The sequence below is a fragment of the Lichenostomus cassidix genome, chromosome 1, assembly GCF_008360975.1.
Source record: "Lichenostomus cassidix isolate B80296 chromosome 1, HeHo_3.0, whole genome shotgun sequence".
NCBI lineage: Eukaryota > Metazoa > Chordata > Aves > Passeriformes > Meliphagidae > Lichenostomus > Lichenostomus cassidix.
Genome location: NC_139479.1, coordinates 12,856,114 through 12,868,812, shown reverse-complemented (window position 1 = coordinate 12,868,812; position 12,699 = coordinate 12,856,114). Strand labels below are relative to the sequence as shown.

The 12,699-nt window shown below is 40.8% G+C and overlaps 1 protein-coding gene across 2 annotated transcripts in view; it reads right to left on the bottom strand.

Moving 5' to 3' along the window:
* The window catches only part of APOO (apolipoprotein O), a 28,197-nt gene extending 18,514 nt beyond the window's left edge, over positions 1–9,683 (bottom strand). For both annotated transcript variants that reach the window (XM_085050465.1, XM_085050473.1), the window contains exons 1-4: positions 9,571–9,683; positions 5,559–5,666; positions 3,153–3,272; positions 416–470 (exon numbers count right to left, since the gene is read on the bottom strand). In XM_085050465.1, the coding sequence (XP_084906591.1) occupies positions 416–470; positions 3,153–3,272; positions 5,559–5,666; positions 9,571–9,579 (292 nt within the window). In that variant the 5' untranslated portion in view covers positions 9,580–9,683. The remainder of the gene's footprint in view (positions 1–415; positions 471–3,152; positions 3,273–5,558; positions 5,667–9,570) is intronic.
* Between the last annotated feature and the right edge of the window lie 3,016 nt (positions 9,684–12,699).

The following is a 12,699-nucleotide window of genomic DNA, read 5'->3' as shown; positions in this document are numbered from 1 at the left end:
TGGAAGCAAAACAAAATGAAAAGGCTAAACATCACAAACAAAAGACCCAACGCTTGTACACATTACAGGAGGTTTCAGCTACTAAGCTGGGTCAAGCAAATACTGCTGGAGGCTGGGTCGAGCAAATATTGCTGGCTGGGAATAAATTGTGAGGCTTTTTTTCCTTCTCTTCCTGCATAACTGATTTTTAGTGACACTGATAAACGTAGATGCTGGTCTCAGATTTTATTTGTTTAGAAATGTAGTGTCATAAGCAACCCACAAAGGAAAATCAAACATACACAGTGGAATAAAGTAGTCTTAAATGCATTAAAAATTATACATATAATGATGCCTAATGGAATTCCCTTTAAATTGAAGATATAGTACAGTCCTGCATTTTAAATTGCTAGTTAAGAAAACTAAGCTGATTTACCTCTACCATGCTCAACAGCTTTTTCTAATTTGGGCAAAGCTTTGGCATAAAGATCCTAAAAAAAAAAAAAAAAAAGAGAGAGAACAAGGGTAAATAGATACCAAGTAAGTAAAATATTAACTATAGACTGTAACTGACCTGACAAAGAAAGGAAAAAAAAAAAGACAAACCAGGAAAGTAAAAAGTGATCGGTCCCTAAAATAACTTTTATTCCCACTTCCACCCTTCACTTACAGGGCTATGCTTGCTCAATGTTACATTTAGCATAACTTACAGATTTTTCTCAAAGCAGTCTTTGGACATGATGAAATACAATACTTCAAAACACAGACATCAATCTCAGTATTTTATTGAGATCAGGCAGCTGAAACTCAGAATTATCTCAGGTTTCTCAGTGTATGTAAGAATTGCAAAAATATTTGAGGTGATGCAAAGAAAACAAGAAGACAACACTGCAATATACTCCTTCACACTTTACAGGGGTATGTGACTCATTCTGTAAGGTGATAAATTCCACTTTGCAGGAGACTGTCTTAGGATAACAAACTGCATTTTTAAGTGACTTGGAAAATGAGATATCCATAGATGTCCAAAGTAAATCAAAGACACTGCATCAACCCCACAGATTAGTTCCGGATTTTTTCAGACTGAGAATATTCAGGAAGAATTCACAATTTTATCAAAGAATTTTATCAAAACAGAAAACAAAACCTCAATATAAAGAACCTTGCTAACTGTTATAATCCTTCAGAGAGACAGTGAAAGGCTCTCTATAAATTAGGGAACAAATTCAAACACATATATGCCCAAAGCTAAAGCAGAGAATAGTCTTGCAATTCCACCTGAGCTGCATCTATGCCAAAGTGAAAGCATTTGTTTAGGATATTGTATGGAGATAATATCTTTAGAACTTTCATCTCCCCACTGGCAAGTGTGACGTAAAAAAACCCCATCTGTCATGAAAATAAAAAACTGTTAGCATGTGACACACTACATAATTCTAATGGATGCTGGTCTTATTAAAAGCCAGTTTAAGGAGAACTTGCTCTAAAGACCCCAGAGACCAAATCTGATCTTCTGTCACAACTGAAACATAACTGGCTCATTTCTACATCTGAGTTTTGAGCTGCATTTCCACTACAGTTAAGTAATTTTGAAAAATTAAAATACAAACGTAATCAATTTTATTCTCATTATCCTGGGTTATCTCTTTGATTTTAAATACAACTGACATATACTTAAATATTATTTTCTTCAGCATAGTAGGGATGCATTGGGGGTGTAAAACCAAAAATACCTCTGATTACAGTTAAGCAAGCAAGACTGCCCCAAACCCATCAGGTTTACATGCCCACTTCATAAAATGAGTCAGTAAACCACTGCCAGGAAATGTCTTGCTGTGTGTGAGCAGAAGAGCACATCTTATGTCAATGATCACCGCACAGACAAAAAAAATAAAACAAATAGGATGATGACAGGCCAGCGAGACATAAAGCAAGGTTAAAGGATTATCTTTAGTCAGTCCTAGTGGGCAACTAACCTCCTCTCCAATTTCATTCCTCAGTTAGGGTTACCACAGGCAACCAACCAAAACCCATGTGTTCAGGAGGTCAGAGCTCTGAGTATCCTGTGGAAAACACCCCTTCACCTCCCAAACTGCAGCCAGTGCTCCTGCTGGTGGCACATTAGAAACACCAGACTGAGTAACTCTGAAAAAGTTTCAGTCCCGTTAAAGGTACCACCACCCAAAACTTCCAGGCAGAAAGGACACCCTGATCTGAACAGCTTAGCTTTTAATGGAGAGCTGGGCAAACAGCTTGCAGCTTAAGGGGATTCACTACAGCCAGAGGGCAAAGTAGAGACTCGACTTAAGTTGCCAAGAGGCAACCACAGGGCAAGGATGCCCTTGCTTCAAAAATAAGCCTCAACATTTCCTGGGCAGGAAAGGGCAAGAAGGCCATCCTGGGGCTTTGCAATCTAATACCAACAATTTAGGCCTTGATTACAAAAATCTTGGTTTTCCTCTCTCCTCCAGAGACTATTTTTGTATTTAATGACTGTTTACTATAAACATACTACCTAATAAAATATATATGAGAAAGTCTGGGGGCAAGGTCTAGGGATTAGGTTTACCACTACTTAGTGGCCTGGGATTTTCTCTCTTCCAGAGAGCTGCATTCCTTCCCTCAACATTCCAGTTCAGCAAATACTGTTTTATTTTTTGCTAAATTGTGTTTTGTCACAGTTGGAGTGAGGACAACTTGGTTTTGCTGCTCCAAAATACACTGCTTGAAATTTAAGGCTTTCTCCTCAAGCATGAAAACTTCCAAGTATCACTCTCCTGTCTCCCTCAGTCACAGGACAGTGCCAAAGCCAGTTATCCCTAGATATATTTAGGCTTAAAGTTAATTTCAGAAAACAATTCCATGCTTTAGTTAATTTGCTTTTCACTCTTTTGGAAGGATACAAAATGCAAAAAACCCACGGTTTATCACAGCAAATTGGTATAAAGACACAACTGGTTTTGTGTGAGAAGAGGATAACATTATGGCCTGAACTGTGGAAATTTTTAAGTAATGTAGAAAACTTTAACTCATGCAGTACTTTTGAAAAATGCTTTTACAGCTATCAACTTTTACTTTGCTGCTATCTGTTAATTCCAACTGAAAAAACAAACTCCAATCCCAGCTGGAGCTTATCCCTGAACCACCACAGGCTGCAATACAAACCATTATACCTGACACCAGGCTGTGTATGGCTCCAGAACATGCCGTAACTGGGAAACCCCCTCTTCCAACTCGGTTTTGGGATCCTCCACATATTTAGTCTCACGAGCTGGGGAGGAGTACAGTGACAGCTGTGAATATTAGCAAACAAGATGTTAAAAACAAAGGTGTAATTGTCTAAGTAGGTCTTCAGGGCATGAACAGTCTAAGCAGAGAACACCTAACACTGTGCTTACTACATAAACAATGCATAATAAAAATTCACACAGCTGTGAGACAACCATTATGAGCAAAGTTTAATTATACAGCACATAACTATGATGAAGATGACTTCTAACTGCTATACAATTCGTTCATAGCTGCTATATGATCCAAGTCACAAGTTATAAATTAATATTAAACTAGTTTAATAAGAACACACAACATAATTGTGAAAAATGTTTCTCACCTTAATCAGCACTTCTGGTTCCCAGTTAACATACTGAATGTACTAGAAATCACAATCAATCATTTTCTCTATTTGCACAAGCCATCATTAAAGAGCCTAAGCAGCTTCTAACAAAGGTAACATCCAACACAAATGTGCCTGTTTGTTACTGAGCAGGAAAATGGTACAACATCCCAACCTTTGGTCATTAACCACATCAGCAACTGACAGCATTAATAGCACCTTGGCATTGAACAAAGAGGAACTGTAAAGAGCAATGGACATCTTCACGTCCTAAATGCTAAACCACCCTATTTAGGGTTTAGAATCACATTTACTACAATTACCTCAGCATATTTGAAATTGTATTCCCTTAAAAAAAAAAAAGACCAAAGTCTCTACTCCTGAAGATGAACAGCAAAGTTCAGATCAAAACAAGACCTATTAAAATTTCTAGCAGTTTATATACTACATAGATGTTTAGTATAAAGAGCTTATATTTATACCATATTTATACTCCTTTTAGCAGTTTATTATAAACTGATTATTACAAGTATTGCTGCATTAAAATGTAGCTAGCCCTTTTCATGATCAGCTGGAAAAGAACCATATCTCTGTTATAATCAAAAAAGCTGCTAACTATAACAAAAAATAAAACTACCTAGAATTTGTCCAATAATTTGATAACTTATTCAGCTGGATTCCCCCTAATACTTCGAAAGACAAACATTTCCAGCCCCACTTCCCTAGGAAACGTCACCCCTAGCAATCATAGTCACAAGCTGAACTTTGATCCCGTTGGACAACCTAAGAGCAATGTCTGGCACAAGGACAGAAGCCTCAGAGATAAGGAAATTCCCATATATTTTATGAAACTAGACAGCTGACACAGTAGAGATCCAAACTAGCACCCTGTGAATGGCAAGAAAGGCAGCCAAAACTCCATGGCTTGTACATCCTGCTGTGCTGGAGTTGATGGCAAGCCCATTACTCAGCTCACATGAACTCCACACTGCTGCCTCATGCCTGACTCAGGCCAGCAGAGGTTCAGCACGCGACAGCCCAGGCTGGGAGGGCCAGGAGACCACTGCAGCCACAGCTCCTCTCCCCCTGTCCAGGGGAACTGCCCATGCAGACACAGACAAAAAACATAAGCATACACAATCGTGAATCTCATTCAGTTCCAGGGCTTATGTAACAACACTACCTTGGATTGCAGTACTCAAAATTTTTAAACAACTGCTCACTCTCATGGATATAAAGCTGATTTAGTTATGAACTACTTCTAATTTTTTTTAATGCTGGAGACTCTTAAAAGCCTGTGCAACAATGCTGCTGAATCTACAGTTTCACAGGGTGTTTTAAAGCTCTACTTATAATCAAGACATTTGTAACATCTCAAAGAAATCAAAAGGTTATAGGTATTTATTACCACTACTTATTGTATTCATTGACACTTAGGTCCAAATACTGTAAATAAAGGAAACCTGATAAAATTCCGTAGGCTACTACAGTGGATCCAAAGTATTGCCAGACAAGAATTTTGGTCATAAAAAAGAGAATATTTTTAGAAATAAAGCATTCTGATTTGTTGTTTTAGTGGGGAACACAAATGAATTTTTATTAGAATTTGCCAACAGTACTTACAGTAAAAAATAAATGGCATTATCTAGAAAAAAGGCAATGAAAATACTCCTGTGGATTTGAAATACAACCACAAGTAAATCTACAAACATGAAAACATAATTTCTGAATGAAGAATATAAGACTTCAATGTAGGAAAAAGATCTTAAACACAGGCAAGCCTGGCACAATCAAGTGAAGAACAAGTAAAAGCAAAACTATATAGATGTTTCTACTGTGGAAAACTGAGATGCAAATTTAAGGGCAAGAATACAAAAGGTGACAAGACGTATCTAAATGCTCTCACACATCAATTTTTTCCCGAATTCTTTAAATAGAAGCACACTAAAACTCTCACCACACTTACCTCCTCAATTTTCAGCAACTCCTTTTTGGAAGTCTTCTCTGAAGAAGCAGCATAAACCTGGATAGAGAGCAAGCCCAGGCTGACAGGGGTGGCCCCCAGCCGAATTACCTGGAAAGGTCATAGCAAGACAAGTACATCATTACAAAGTGGCAACATGTTTGAACATATCCGTGCAGACAATGTTTATGTCCCTCTACACGGTAAAAAGTGATATATTAAGATGTTTGGAAATGAGGGGAAAGGGGGCTCAGCAGTACACAATCCGATCTCTCAGGCACTCAAATGGTAACATCTAAATCACTCAGATGATAGCTGGAAAAGCCTAAGGCTAAAGGAGACAGCAGAAATAAATGCTAATCTCTCCAGTTTTCATCCCACAAAAAAGATCTTCTTTTCTCTCATTTGAAATAATTTTTGTATTAACTGTCTCAGTCTAAAAAGCAACATTATATTCATATTTTAAACAACTTTGTGAATGCCCATAATACCTCAATTTTTCCATAGTTAGTACCAAGTTCAGTGTTTTACTTGTAGTTAATATTTGCATCTAGATTTAGGAAAACAATGAGGCCCACAGTTGAAAATATCAGAACAAAATCAAGAATTTCTAAGAATTTTAGGAACGTCTCCTACTTTTCTGTGAGGAACATGAATTACTTGACTGTTTTTTGAATACTTCAGATTCAATCCAATCACACAACACAACCATCATGTGTAAGGTGGATACAATTTTTCCAATATTCAGGACCTACACTAAATTGTATTTCTTAATGGGAAAGCCTGCTTCAACTTAAGAAACAGAAGATAAAAATCTTATCTGAACATTAAATCAAGAATGCCCAGAGAGCATTTTCCAGCAAATGCACATCCTTATTAGCAGCAAAGTACAACTCCAGAAATGTCAGTTCAAATGAGCAAGCTTTCAATGTCTCATACTCCTGTTACTGCTCAGGGAAATGTGCAGAGTTACAACAGGCTGTGTTTTGTTGGATCAGGTTACAGCACGAGTGGATCTAACACCAAACTGGAGGCTTCTGGCTCCTCTCCAGCACTGGTTCCCAGAAGTCCTGCTGCTCACCTTGCCCTAGCTTTGGTGGCCGGATGCTTCCACCGTGAGGCAATTCACCTCGCCAATTTGGCAAAAGATTAATCCTGAAAGAGAAGTGGAGAGCTTTGTGCGGGCTTAGGAAATTGAACCCTTCCATGAAAACAGCCTGACAAACACCAGAGGAACTGTGTGGGCCAGGGAAAAGGGGATGAAAAAAGGAGAAGGCAGCCAAGCCTCTTCCTTTTCAGAAATAGTAGGGTCAGTTGCATTGACCTAGCTACTTGTGAGACTGAGGCTGTGGTCAAACCAGTTCATCCTTCACGCTGTGATGGTGGTAAGTGGCCCAGCCACGCGACACTTGCTCTTTCTGTCTGGTGCAGAACTGTTAGAAAATAGCTTTAAAATTATCCAGACCACATCAGCTTACTCTAGGCAGTTAAGCATTTGCAGCTTAAATTTCTTCCACTGATTTGCAGATGGAATGTTTATTAAATGTAAGCAAGAGACTCCTCAAACTAAAAATCAGACTATATAGTTGTCAAAACTTTCTGAAAATGTTCATTCATGTGTAAAGAAACAGCACACAAGAACTAGGTCACAGGACTGCGTTTCTGGAAGACATAAGGGATCTGATGGGTCAAAAGGTATGGAAAAACTTGCTTAAAATGGAAGTTTTTCCTTATCTGAATTAATGGAGTCATTACTAGAGCACTATAAATGAAACACCACAATGACTTGATCAGCTGTTTCACAGCCAAGGAAAGACAAGGATAATCTTTAATAGTGTTTGTTTAAACACTTTTCACATCCATCTGCCAGGACAAAAACAAACGCTACTAACCATTAATAGCTGTAGAGTTTATTTCCTCAATCTTTCCTTTTTTCACTGCAAAATTGTTCTGTCACTGAAAAGGCAAAATTCTAAATGCATTTTCATTATGAATGATGTTTTCAAACAATGTAAATGGTGCTGTCACCAGCAGAAACAGAAATCCAAATGCTTTAAATATTTGAGATTTTTATATAAAGACACAAACAGCAGAGCACAAGACTGGAAGCACCTTGATTTCACAAAACAGTATCAGTGATCACAGAACTACTCAGACTGAAAATGTCCACTGTTTATATTATCAAAATACTGAAGTGCAGACATTTTCCATTGGTTTTCCTTTTTAAAAAAATTATATTAACCACTAAAAGTGCAAGTTGAATCTCTTCTTAAATGTGCTGTTCAAGTCACACTGCCATGGTCCCCTTCATCAACTACCTTATGGGACAGACAGAACTGCTGTTGAAATACTGCATGTGTGCACACATAAAGTGTTTATTTGGGAGTATGAAAGATCAACTGCTGTACTTTTTGTTTCCCTTTAGGATCTCATTTCTCAATTCCATACTAACCACATATTAATGATTAGTTTAGTAAAACATTTTGACTGATTAAGCTGTGCCTTTGGCCTGCCTGTCTTGCAGCCATTCAGTCAGTATCAGAAAAGCAGAGCCAACATTCTTTTCTATTGGCAATGCCCTGCAGTTATTTACAATTAAAAAGATATATTTACTCCTCTCTCTAGCTGAAGAATTCAACTTTATTTTTAGATACCAGATAGGAGAAGAAAAACTTGAGCATTCTTTTGCGAAGGCTGATACTAGTCCTAATGCAGGAAGTTGCTTCATTTTTTCTTTTTTCTATTCTTCCTCCTAGATCTCAACCTGAACTATAAAAACATAGACCCAAAATCCAAACTCTTGAACACTCCTGTCCCCGAAGCACAAATATCCCAAACAAAAAGCCACCTTCCCCTCTGGCTCTCAGAGGCATAAAATCAGGTTGGCTTCAAGCACCTAAGTCCTCAATGGCTGTGTAAAAGTACTAATACTATGCATAGTGCCTAAATGTTCACACATAACCCCTTTAATGACAATCCAGTATCAATTATGGAATTCTCAATGATTCCAAGCACAAAAGAATTCCAGCAACTGTCACAACACTAAAACACAAGAAGAAAAAAGAATTTGTGACAAGAGCAGAGTAAAATAGGGTCGGTCAGAGCATCAGAATCACAGACTCCTAGAACTGTGAGGGTTTGAAGGGACTTCTGGAGATCATCCAGTCCAACCCCCTGCCAAGGCAGGGTCACCTGGAGCACAGGTGACACAGGAGTGTGTCCAGGTGGGCTTTGAATGTCTCCAGAGAGAAGCCACGACCTCCCTGGGCAGCTCTTCCAGTGCTCTGCCACCATCAGTGTAAAGAAGTTCTTCCTCATACGGAGGTGGAACTTCTTGTGTTTCAGTTACCTATTAGTATTTAGCTTACTTATACCTAGACATATTGATGTCTAGATATATTATCAGTATTCGACACAGAAAACGGTACCAAGGAGAATGAATGCCAAGACTCGAGGATCACCAGTTTTTGGATTTTTAAAAACCGATCATCCATAACGACTGCCTGCCCCAAAGAAATTGCCTTTAACTCGCCGGGATGTGGGGCTGCTCTCATCAGCGGCAAAGCCCTTTGGGACGGCGAGCCCCGGCCGTGCTTCCCGCAGGTTTCACTGACACCTTAGCACTAAGCGAGACTTTTCAACATCGGGTTCACACTTTCAAGAGACAACTGCACGAACCCAAACTCTGCGGGAACACAGCTCCGCGCTGCTGGAAGCAATTTCAAAATAAGCAGCGACTGTAAAGAAAGAATGCGATCTGCACGCACGAATCCAAACTGCGGCAACACAGCTCCGCGCGGCAGGACCGCAGAGGCAATTTTAGGTAAGGAATGCGGTCTGCATGTGTCTCTTTCCATGCAGCACGGAGGGCACGCGGTTCTGAAGCGCTAGAAGGAGAGATTAGGCAGCTGCAAGGAGAGGAGGACTAAGAGCCTGCGGAGAGCGAAGCGGCAGAACGCGGCGGGCGGGACGGGCAGCCCCTCAGCGCGGCCCGGGCACCGGGACCCCTCCTCACCTTGAACATGGCGGCGCCGGGCGCGCGGCGACGGGGCGATGGCGTCACCGCGGCGTGACGTCAGGGCGATGGCCCCGCCCAGCGCCCGCGCGGTTCGGGGCTGCTCGGCGCGGGGGGGCGGGAATGGCGGCTGAGGGCGTGAGGGGGACCGGGGTGAGGTGCCGAAGGGCTCACACACTGCTCCTCCGGCCCGCAGCACGGCTCGCTGCGGCACCTTGCAGCCTGTAGAAAGAAGGATCGGAATCAGTTAGGTTGGAAAGGACCCGTGAGGTCATCGAGTCCAACCTGTGGCCGAACACCACCGTGTCAGCTGGACCAGGGCACTGAGTGCCACATCCAGCCTTTCCTTAAACACCTCCAGGGACGGTGACACCGCCAGCAGTCCATTCCAATGTCTGCTCACCATTTTTATGGAGAAATTGCTCCTGATGTCCAACCTAACCCTACCACAGCACAGCTTGAGGCTGTGTCCCCTCACACTGTCGCTGGCTGTCTGTGGCACTGAGCCCCACCTGGCTACACTATCCTGTCAGGGAGCTGTGGAGAGGAAAGAAGTCACCCCTGAGCCTCTTTTTCTCCAGGATAAACAACCCCACCTCTCTCAGCTGCTTCTCACAGGACTTGTGCTCCAGACCCTTCACCATCTTCACTGCCCTTCAGACTCACTGCCAATATAACTTGGATAGTGTGCTGGTATTGCTTGGGGTAGAGTTAATTCACTTCACAGAGGCTGTGCATTGAATCGGTGCTGAACACAGGGTTGATAATACAGAGATGTTTTTGTTATTGCTGAGCAGGGTTTACAAAGAGCCAAGGCCTTTTCTGCTTTTCCTACTGCCACGCTGGCAAGGGGGCTGGGAGGAGACACAGCTGGGGCAGGTGACCCCAAACTGACCAAAGGGACATTCCAGACCATGGGACATCACGATCAGTATACAAACCACTCTGGGGTTAAGCCCAGCTGGCAACTAAGCCTCACACAGCCGTTTGCTCACTCACCCACAAGCAGGATCAGGGAGGGAATTGGAAAGGGAAAAACTGGAGAACTCATGGGTTGAAGACAGTTTAACAGGGAAAGCAAAAGCCATGCACACAAGCAAAGCAAATCAAGGAATTAATTCACTGTTCCCATGGTTGGGCAGGTGTAAAGCCATCTCCAGAAGAGAATGGCCCCATCACCCATAGTGGTAACTTGGGAAGACAAACACCATCACTCCAAATCGTCCCCACCTTGCTTCCTTCTTTCCCCCATTTTATATACGGATCATGATGTCCCATGGTCTGGAAGATCCCTCTGGACAGTTGGGGTCACCTGTCCCAGCTGTGTCTCCTCCCAGCCCCCTCACCAGCAGGGCAGTAGGAAAAGCAGAAAAGGCCTTGGCTCTTTGTAAACCCTGCTCAGCAATAACAAAAACATCTCTGTATTATCAACCCTGTGTTCAGCACAAATCCAAAACACAGCCCCTTACCAGCCACTGTGAAGAGAATTAACTCTACCGCAAGCAAAATCAGCACAATGGAGCTAGTGTATGGATAGGGTTCTGTGCCTTTCTAATCTCATTAAATTAAAAAAAAAAAAACCCTAACAAAAACCCCCAACGAAACAAAACAAACAAACAAAACAAGAAAAACAAACAAAAAACCCAAGTACCCTTTTCTCAGTATTTTTACACTCCTTGGTCTGTGCATCCCCTGTAGCATCTCCCAGCTCACTTGAGTATGTTGGACAGGTGCAAGTTTTTTCTGCTCACATCTGCAGCAAGAAGGGGTCTTGTGTACATCCCACGGTGACTGACTTGCAACCCAGTGGGAGATGAATATCAGCATCAGAAATGAGGAGTGCTAAATTTCTGTCAGAAAATGGACTTGGAACAGGCTGCCCAGGGAGGTGGTGGAGTCACCATCCCTTGAGGTGTTCAAGAAACACAGTTTCTTGAAAACAGCTAATACTGATTTTAGAATGTGAAGAATAACACCCTATTAGTCCCAGAAAATGTTATTAAAAGAATTTTAATGCAAAAGGTGAATCATCTGAAGAATGTGGTAGCAAACAGTTCATCAGGAACAGTACTGTGGAAAGACAGACAAGGTATGTATCCTTATACGATTTTCTTTGTGATAATTTTTGTTGTTCTTTCTTAAAATTCCTACATTTCTTTACTGCAGACTCTTCATAGACCTGACAGAAGCAACTGTATCAGGAAGAAGTATTTTCCAAACTAATGGGGATGTTTAACCTCTGCATTACAGAACTGAGCATTGCTCCATAACAGGCAAATTAATGGGACAGCAGAAATACCATGAACAAATGGTACAGGATGAGCTTCAGTACCCACAGATAATAATGATATTATGGATTTGGTTCTAAAGATTTTAGTATGGAAGAGTTAAACCTAAAATGTACCTAAGTGAGCAGTGAGTGAAGAACACTAATTGGCCTCTTTCTCCATTGCACTATGCTTTGCACAATCAGTTACAGATTATAAGCAGCCAGTGTGAGGCAAATGTTCATGAAAACTGATTTTGCAGCATTTTGTGGAGGTTTTGTCAGGATGTGGAGTGATGGGGTAGTTTGCAAATCAGTTGTATTATTTGATGTATTTTATTAAAAATTCTCAAGGAGTTTGAGAAAGTAAATGTTCAAAGCTCAAAATTACAGGTGAGCCCACAAGAGGAGTGATGACATCGAGGTGAATAATGGCAACTGCTCTGGTTAGTTCTCAACCAAAGCTAAGTCCCAGGCTGTGAGTAGGGTCAACTGTTCCTCAATTTTTGCAGGAGGCAGACATAAGAATATTTCAAATACACTGTCTTTGTAAGTTTGGTACATGAACATTAAAGAAAACTACCATTTTTTCTGGACATAAAATGGTGTATATGTTACAAATAGGTATTTTTGTCATCAATGTATATGTAGTGGCTATACAGCAATTATTAATACAAATACGTAACACAGATATTTATATCTGAAGAACAGATGGTTGTTTCAAAAAATTTTAATCCAAATAATTTTATCAGCTCTGGCATCTTAAGTGCATTTTTCTTCTAAATGTGGAAGTTAATCTTTAAAACTATTGATATGACTGACTAAAATAAATGGGAAAAGCTTTGTAAAGAAGAACAATAAAA